The 8,342-nt window shown below is 41.7% G+C and overlaps 1 protein-coding gene across 4 annotated transcripts in view; it reads right to left on the bottom strand.

Annotated features, from left to right (window-relative positions):
• Positions 1-389: 389 nt before the first annotated feature.
• The window catches only part of PPP1R36 (protein phosphatase 1 regulatory subunit 36), a 44,098-nt gene continuing 36,145 nt past the window's right edge, over positions 390-8,342 (bottom strand). For 3 of the 4 annotated variants that reach the window (XM_019833133.3, XM_019833137.3, XM_019833132.3), the window contains 2 exons: positions 5,370-5,495; positions 390-936 (listed from right to left, as the gene is read on the bottom strand). In XM_019833133.3, coding sequence (XP_019688692.2) covers positions 816-936; positions 5,370-5,495 — 247 coding nt within the window. In that variant the 3' untranslated portion in view covers positions 390-815. Of the gene's footprint in view, positions 937-5,326; positions 5,496-8,342 lie in introns of those variants that run through there. The other variant, XM_019833136.3, reaches the window with a different exon arrangement.

Here is an 8,342-nt window from a genome sequence, read left to right as displayed (position 1 = left end):
TGGATCGTGTCACTCCTTTGCCTACAACCCTCCACCGGATTCCCATCCAATCAGACAAAATCCCTACAACCTACAAAGCTCAAACCATCTAGTCAGTCCCTGCTGACTCCCTCTCGTTCCACCCTCTGCCCAGAGAAGCTCCAGCATGTGGAGAAGCACAGACCATGTCTGCCTCGTAATGGGAGTAATATTCTCAGAACCTGGCCCAGCAGGTGCGCAGTAATTATTTGTGGATTCACAAACGATTTCACAAGACAAACATAATTCTAGACTGGTAACAACAGCTCTGTATCTTAGGGTCCTGGCTTGAAAAGCCAGCAACTATAACTACCACTCTTCCTGGTTTGCTGCGAGAACTAATGGGGGAAAAAAATTCTAGCTCTAAAAAATCCACTCAATTGTTCTTTAATGGGTACATGTTCCAGTGTGAGTCCTGCGATGGCAGATAGGGCTCCTCCTCACTTTCTTCTTTGTGTGCAATGACACAAGGCTCTCGAGTCGTCAAGCAAATGCTCCATTTGTGCCTTTTACATCTGCTTCAGTGTGTGATTATCATGGCATGATAAGGGATGTGGGTGAAGGGAACAGGGTGCATGTGGAGAAGGAGATAATTATTTCCAAGTGAAGCAACAGTGTCTGGGTAGAAAGCAGCAGATTTATCCAGGCGGTGGGCTCAGAGAAGCCACACAAAAGAACACAGTCCCTGAAGCAGGAAGTGTGCTATCAGCCGGATCCGCGGGAGGCCTGACGGCCGCTGCGGGCACGGTCTGAAGCGGATTCCAGGTTTCTGCACGTGATGGAAGTACTGCATTTTGCTAGTGTGTTCTTTTTCTCGAGGGCACATTTTGTTCAGTTGACAGTCTCAGGCATGCTTTAGTCGGGGCTTGTGGCAGAGGGAAAGGATCGGGGAAGAGGGTGTCACACTCCCCAGTCAACCTGCAATCACATCCGGTAGTTCAGGAGAATTAATACCTACTCATTTATTCTCATCTCCCTTTCCATCGCCAGCCTTTCTTCTTTTTTCCATCTGTAAATATTTAAGTTTATGTCTCTAAAAAGCGGGGTGGTGGAGGGCTTACAAAACCACAGCAACATTGTTATGTCTGACAGATTCACCAATAATTCCTTAATATCAGATAGCCCCCTTAGTAGTAAATTGCCATGATTTTATATATATATATATTTAATAATTTAATTTAATATATTTAATTTAATTAAATAATTTAATATATATTTAATTTAATATAATTTATAATTTATTTTATTTTTTATAAATTTAAAATAAATTTAAAATAAATTTATAATTTATAAATATTAATTTATAATTAATTAATTATATTTATAATTAATTTAATTTAATAATTTTTTATATATATTTAATAATTGGTTTGTTTAAATCAGGATCCAAGCAAGGTCCACATACTGCATTTGAGTGATATGCCTAAAGTTTTAACCTAAAGTTTCCTCTTCCCTCCTTTCTTCCTCCTTGTTACTTGTTGAAAAATAAGGTACATTTTTCCATAGAGTTACCCCATTTTGGATTTTTCTGATTGAATTCCTCTAGTATTATTTAACATGTTGCTCCTCCCCTGAATTTCCCATAAATCAAATGTTAGATTTAGAGGCTCAATCTGATTTGGGTTTTGTTTTTTGGGGGGGGGGTTGGGGAGAGCGGTTTGGCAGGAATCTTTCTTTCTTTCTTTCTTTCTTTCTTTCTTTCTTTCTTTCTTTCTTTTTTTACATTTATTTTTGAGAGAGAGAGCACAATCAGGGGTGGGGCAGAGAGAGAGAGAGAGGGAGACACAGAATCCGAAGCAGGCTCCAGGCTCTGTGCTGTCAGTGCAGAGCCTGATACCGGGCTGGAACACATGAACCATGAGATCATGACCTGAGCTGAAGTGGGACGCTTAACCAACTGAGCCACCCAGGCACCCATGCAAGAACGTTTCATAGGTAGTGTTTCATATTCCCATTGGCGGCACTTGATGACTAGATGTCCCTCACAATGTTAACCACCACCGGCAATCAGTGCCTAAACCCACTATTCCACGGACGTTTTGCAAGATCGTAAGATTCTAATGCTATCGTTCCTTCTACATTTATCACCTGGAATATTTCGACACAGAAACTTTCCCTCATCAACTATGTGTTCACCAAAGCATCAGTGCGGGAGGAAGATGGAGTGAGCAGGGAAAATGAAACAGGAGCTCCTCCTCCCCAGGGTCCTCGCTATTTCTGCAAGGATGATTATGAGCTGGCGGATTGCTGAGCCCTTAAGTTTCTACTTCACAATCGAGCTTACCTGCACACTTCCCCATTTTGGACTGAGCTTTGTCCTGACTCTGGAGTTCAGCTGTGAGAACAGGAACCCCACCTTATTCTTCTTGAATCCCTCATAGATCTAGCAAGGCACTGACTGCTGAGTAGGCTTTCCGTCAATGACTGACGACTGCTTGTACATTCAGGGTGCTAAACTATTTATCAATATCATAATCACCCTCCAAAGCACTTCTGAAGTATCTCTCTGGTCACAGGGCTGGATGAAATGATATAGCTCCATCCCTCATTAAGTCTCAAATCACCACAGATTGACATGAAGGAACCTGACATTTGAATCAGCCCTAAATGCATATACAAGTACACAGACATGTTCAAAAAGTAATATGCTCCTGCCAAATTGATTTCCAGAGTATATTCCCCGTCAGTGTGTGAGAATGCCTACTTCTCCAGCCTCCTGCCAACATTAGACATTGTCATTTCTTGAAATCTTTGCTAATTCTATAGGTGAAAATGGAATCATATGTTCTAACTAGACATCCAACGAGTAGTGAGAAGAAATACCTCTTCATATTGGCCATTTGTGCTTCTCCTTCTGTGGCTAATTACCTACTCACATTGTTTGCTCATCTTTTGACGCCTTTTGATGTCTCTGTGTGCTGCCCGATGGGGGTGGCTGTTAGATGTCACCACTATGCAAGAAATTGGGGACGCTATTTTTTAATCTATTGTAAAAAAATAGAAAGTACACGTAAGCAAAAATGTTTAAAGAAAAATCATTCATGGGGTGCCTGGGTGGCTCCGTCAGTTAAGTGTCCGACTTTTGGTTTCAGCTCAAGTCATGATCTCGATGGTTTCACGGGTTCAGGCCCTGCATCGGGCTCCATGCTGACAGTGTGGAGCCCTGCCTGGGCTTCTCTGCCTCCCTCTCTCTCTTCTCCTCCCTCACTGGCACTCTGTCTCTCTCAAAATAAATAAATAAACTTAAAAAAAAAAAGAAAAAGAAAAGAAAAATCACTCACAATCCTACTTCTCAGGCAGAATTGTTAATAATTTAGTTATTTCCTTCCAGACTTTCTATAAATATATGTGTGTTTTAGACACATGGGATCTCACTATATTCAGCTTTTCTGTAACCTGGTTTCTTCATAGGGCCATTTGCAATTTCTTCAAAGAATGACAAATCAATAATACAAAGATCAAAATAGAGTCCAATAATAAAAAAATAAGCAAAGTGTATAAGTTAGGTAAATAACCAGGTACCTGAGTTCAGACTGGTTTGCTCTCATCACTCTCAGACTGGAGGTGAGGCTGGAGGGTCAGGAGTTGCTGAGGCAGATTAGAACTCCTACAAACAAGTACCTAAAAAGTGTTTTAACAAGTTTACCTGGGATCTGGAAAGCATTTTAAGATTCTGAGCTAAAAGACGGACGACTGAATTTTATCAATTAAGAAGAAACACCGAGAGACCATTGGCCTTCACCCAGAATTTATAACAAGGCGCTGTTACTTTTATTATCTATAATACCTTAATATAGTACCTTGGGCTGGGAAATGCATTTACTCCAAGAAACAGGCATTTCTTATATTATGATTCCTGTGATAAATCAGGAAAGGAGATGCGATGTGAAGAGGTATTCACCCCTACTCTTATTTGGAAGTACAAACTAGAATGAACATACAAATCTATCTTTCACTGCCACAGAATTCGCAATGATTCAAAGAAGTGATAATGCCCCAGTGAGGATTCTCACACAGAGATGGAGGTCGTGTGCTTTGGGACCAGCTTCCCGGAGGAGATTGGGTAATAATAAGGTCTGGAGGATGAGTGTGCTCTTTGATGCAGCAATATCATTGCTGGGCTTTATCCTGAGAAAACCACCATCAGTTTGAGTGATAAAGTACGTATAAAATAACATAAGGGATTGGGCAAGGATACAATGACAGATTCATACCACAGACTACTACAGGGCAATGAAAATCATATTTTAGGGGCACCTGCCTGGCTCAGTCAGTCAAGCGTCCAACTCTTGATTTCAGCTCAGGTCATGATCTCATGGTCATGGGATTGAACTCTGCATCAGGCTCTCCACTGAGCACACAGCCTTCTTGGGATTCTTTCTCTCCCTCTCTCTGCCCCTACCCTGCTCATGCTGTCTTGAAATAAACATTTAAAAAAAATATTTCAGCTGAGTATTGGCTGCTGTAGGAGAATGTGCACCATGCATTACCATGGGAAGAAGGCGGGGTGCGGACAACGGCACACGGCACGACCCGGTTTTCGTCTGTGCGTATGTGCACACGGATGACTGGAAGCGGATTCACAAAACATTGGCGATAAGGTTTTTTTTTTTCCTCCTCTCTGTGCTTTTCTAAGGTTTTGTGTTTCTTTGTGTTTTCTAAGGGTTTTTGTTTTACACCAAACGAGGTTTACTTGTGTACATTAGGGGGAGGAGGGCTGATGTCATTACAAAGCAATTCTAAGAAGTATGGACTGATATGGGGCATCCACAAATAGATTTTGATTTAAAATAGCTAAAATTTTGATTTTAAATAGCTCCAGTGTTCTGACGCTGGCCAGTGAAGGCAGGAGAGGTGAGCCCCCTCAAGGTCCTAGGCTCGGGTGGCCACTCTTGTGCCAGGTTTCAGTGTGGCCTGACTTCTCAGGGTGAGGGCTGAGGCCCTCGGCGCAGGGCATTCTCTCTTTGCTCGGCTTAGGCAGCTGGGTTAGAGGCAGGAGAAGTAAAGGAAATGAGAACAAATCCTTCTGTACAAGGAGGAGGAGGAAGGCCAGGGTGCAAAGGAAGAGGTCTTGGACACTGAGGCCCTTGGCACAGCTCACCTGGACTGCCTCAGGTGTCACCCCCAGAGAGAAGGCCACCAGCATGTGCCCAAACTCAGAGACAAAGAACAACATGAGCCCGCTGCAAGACACAGACCGCTCTGGAGACGATCTGCAAATACAACAGGGGAGAGTTCACCCTGTGCTCTCGGTTCCCTGAAACTGCTTGCTTTCTGCAACCTGAAACTTGTTCAGAGGCAGGAGGGGTGAATGAAAATGGCCCCGGAGGAGTCAAGTTTATTTTTCTTACTTTGCATAAAAATCAGCTGGGCGATCAGAATGCCATAAACGAAGTCCAAAATAGGATGATAGGGTTGGGCAGGCTGAATCCTGCAATAGTGATGTTTCAGATGCTCTAGATCCCTGGAGCAGGCAGCTTTAAAACAAAGACCAAAAGAAAAGAATTCTGCAGTCACCAGCAGAAGGCTAAGCAACAAGACCTCATCTTCCTGTGTAACGGAGAAGTCCTCACTATTCCTGAACCAACCCCGTGGTCCAGCTCAACGACACGAGGCCTCATGGCCCCGCAGTTTCCAGGTGTGAGCGCCGTGAGAACCCCTGGAAGCATTCCCTGGTACGCTCCACCCCTGTCTGCCTATCCAGACCCCTTACGTCTTCAAGACCCATCTCTGTGCCCACCTCTCACTGCCTCCACCTGATGGGCTCTCTCCCTTAAGCTCTAGTGCACTGTTTTTCTTGATTTTTGACATCCAGTCTCCTTTTTGAACCTGTATTTGTCTTATCTTTCCCCTGATGCCCAGAGAGCAACTTGCATAGAGGACAGCATGTTGTTCATCTCTGTGCCCACGTATCAGAATCCTACAGAGGTATCTGCTGAACATTTTTTAAATCAAATTTTTATTTTAGGACAATTTTAAATTTAAAGAAAAATTGCAAAGATAACATAGAGAATTCCTGTATACCTTATACCCGGTTTCCCCTATTATTAACATCTTACATTAGTATGGTATATTTGCCACAATTAATGAACCAATACTGATACATTACTATTAACTACAATCCACACCTTATTAAGATTTCCTTAATCTCTTCCTAATGTCCTTTTTCTATTTCAGGATTCTTTCCAAGATATTACATTACATTTAAATTTTTCTTAATGTTTATTAATTTTTGAGAGAGAGAGACAGAGACAGAGCATGAGTGGGGGAGGGGCAGAGAGAGGGAGACACAGAATGTGAAGCAGGCTCCAGGCTCTGAGCTGTCAGCACAGAGCCCAACGCGGGGCTTGAACTCACAGACCATGAGATCATGACCTGAGCCGAAGTCGGACGTTTAACCGACTGAGCCACCCAGGCGCCCCTATATTACATTACATTTAGTCATCATGTGGCAGTTTCTCACAATTTCCTTCTTTTCTTTAAATTGAGATATAAGTCACTTAATATAAAATTCACTCTTTTAAAGTGTACAATTCAGGGATAGTATATTCATCATGTATAACCATTAACACTACCTAATGCACATTTTTATCAGCCCTAAATCAAATCCTGCCTGTTAGCAGTCACTCACCATTCCCTCCTCCCCTCAGCCTCTGGCAACCACTAATCTACCTTGTCTTTATGGATTGCCCTATTCTAGACATCTCACACCATTGGAATCACAGGATATGTGGCTTTTTGTGTCTGGCTTCTTTCATACAGCATAATGTTTTTAAGCTTTATTCACATTGTAGCATGAATTAGTGCTTCATTCTTTATGGCCGCATAATATTCCATTGTATGGATATACCACATGTTGTTTACCCATTCATCAATTGTTAGACATGTGGGTTGTTCCAGTTTTTTTAATCTATTATGAATGGTATTTCTATGAACATTTGTGTACATGTGTTTATGAAACATCTGTTTTCAATTCTCTTGGGTATATGTCTAAGAGTAGAATTGCTAGGTCATAAGGTGATTCTATACTTAACTTTTTGAGGAACAGACAACCTTTTTCCAAAGTGGCTGCATCATTTTACATCCCCACCAGCAATGTTGTGAAGGTTCTAATTATTCCAGATCCTCATCAACACTTGTTTTTGTCTGGCTTTTTGCTTATAGCCATCCCAGTGGGTACAAAATGGTATCTCATTGTGGTTTTGATTTGCATTTCCATAATGACAAATAACGTTCAGCATTTTTTCATGTGCTTATGGCCAATTTCATGTCCTCCTTGGAATAATACCTGTTCAAATTCTTTGCCCTTTTAAAAATTTGATTATTTGAGAATATGCTTGATGGAACGAACAGCAGGCTAGAAGAAGCAGAGGAATGAATTAGTGATGCCAAAGACAGTAATGGAAAGTAATCAAGCTGAACAAAAGACAGAAAAAAGAATTATGCAAAACAAGAATAGACTTAGGAAACCCAGTGACTCCATCAAATGTAATAACATTTGTATTATAGGAGTCCCAGAAGGAGAAGACAGAGAAAAGGGGACAGAGAATTTATTTGAAGAAGTAATACCTGAAAACTTCCTTAATATGAGGAAGGAAACAGATATCCAGATCCAGGAAGCACATAGAACTCCCAACAAAATCAATAAAAGCAGATCCATGTCAAGACAGATTATAATTAAAATGGCAAAATATAGTGATAAGGAAAAAATATTGGGGCACCTGGGTGGCTCAGTCAGTTAAGTGTCTGTCTCTTGGTTTTAGCTCGGGTCATGATCTCATGATTTGCAGGATTGAGCTCCATGTAAGGCTCTGCACTGACAACACAGAGCCTGCTTGAGATTTTCTCTCTCTCCCTCTGTCCCTCCCCTACTCTCATGCTCTTTCTGTCTCTCTCTCACAATAAGTAAACTTTAAAAAAAATATTAAAAGCAGCAAGATAAAGACAGTTATATACAAAGGAAACCCCATAAAGCTGTCAGCAGCTTTTTCAGCAGAAACTTTCCAAGCCAGAAAGGAGGCATGATATATTCAAAGTGATGAATGGGAAAAACCTGCAGCTAAGAATACTCTATACATGCACGCTTGGGTGGCTCAGTTGGTTAAGCATCCGACTTCGGCTCAGGTCATGATCTCACAGTTCGTTGGTTCAAGCCCCAGGTCAGGCTCTATGCTGACCACTCAGAACCTGGAGCCTGCTTCAGATTCTGTGTCTCCCTCTCTCTCTGCCCCTCCCTGGCTCACGCTCTGGCTCTCTCTCAAAAATAAACAAACATTAAAAAATAAAAATAAAAAAAACAACACTATCCAGCAAGGCTATCATTT

Source organism: Felis catus, chromosome B3, assembly GCF_018350175.1.
Source record: "Felis catus isolate Fca126 chromosome B3, F.catus_Fca126_mat1.0, whole genome shotgun sequence".
NCBI classification, from domain to species: domain Eukaryota; kingdom Metazoa; phylum Chordata; class Mammalia; order Carnivora; family Felidae; genus Felis; species Felis catus.
The sequence above is the reverse complement of the archived record's forward strand: the minus strand, read 5'-3'. Positions and strand labels throughout refer to the sequence as shown.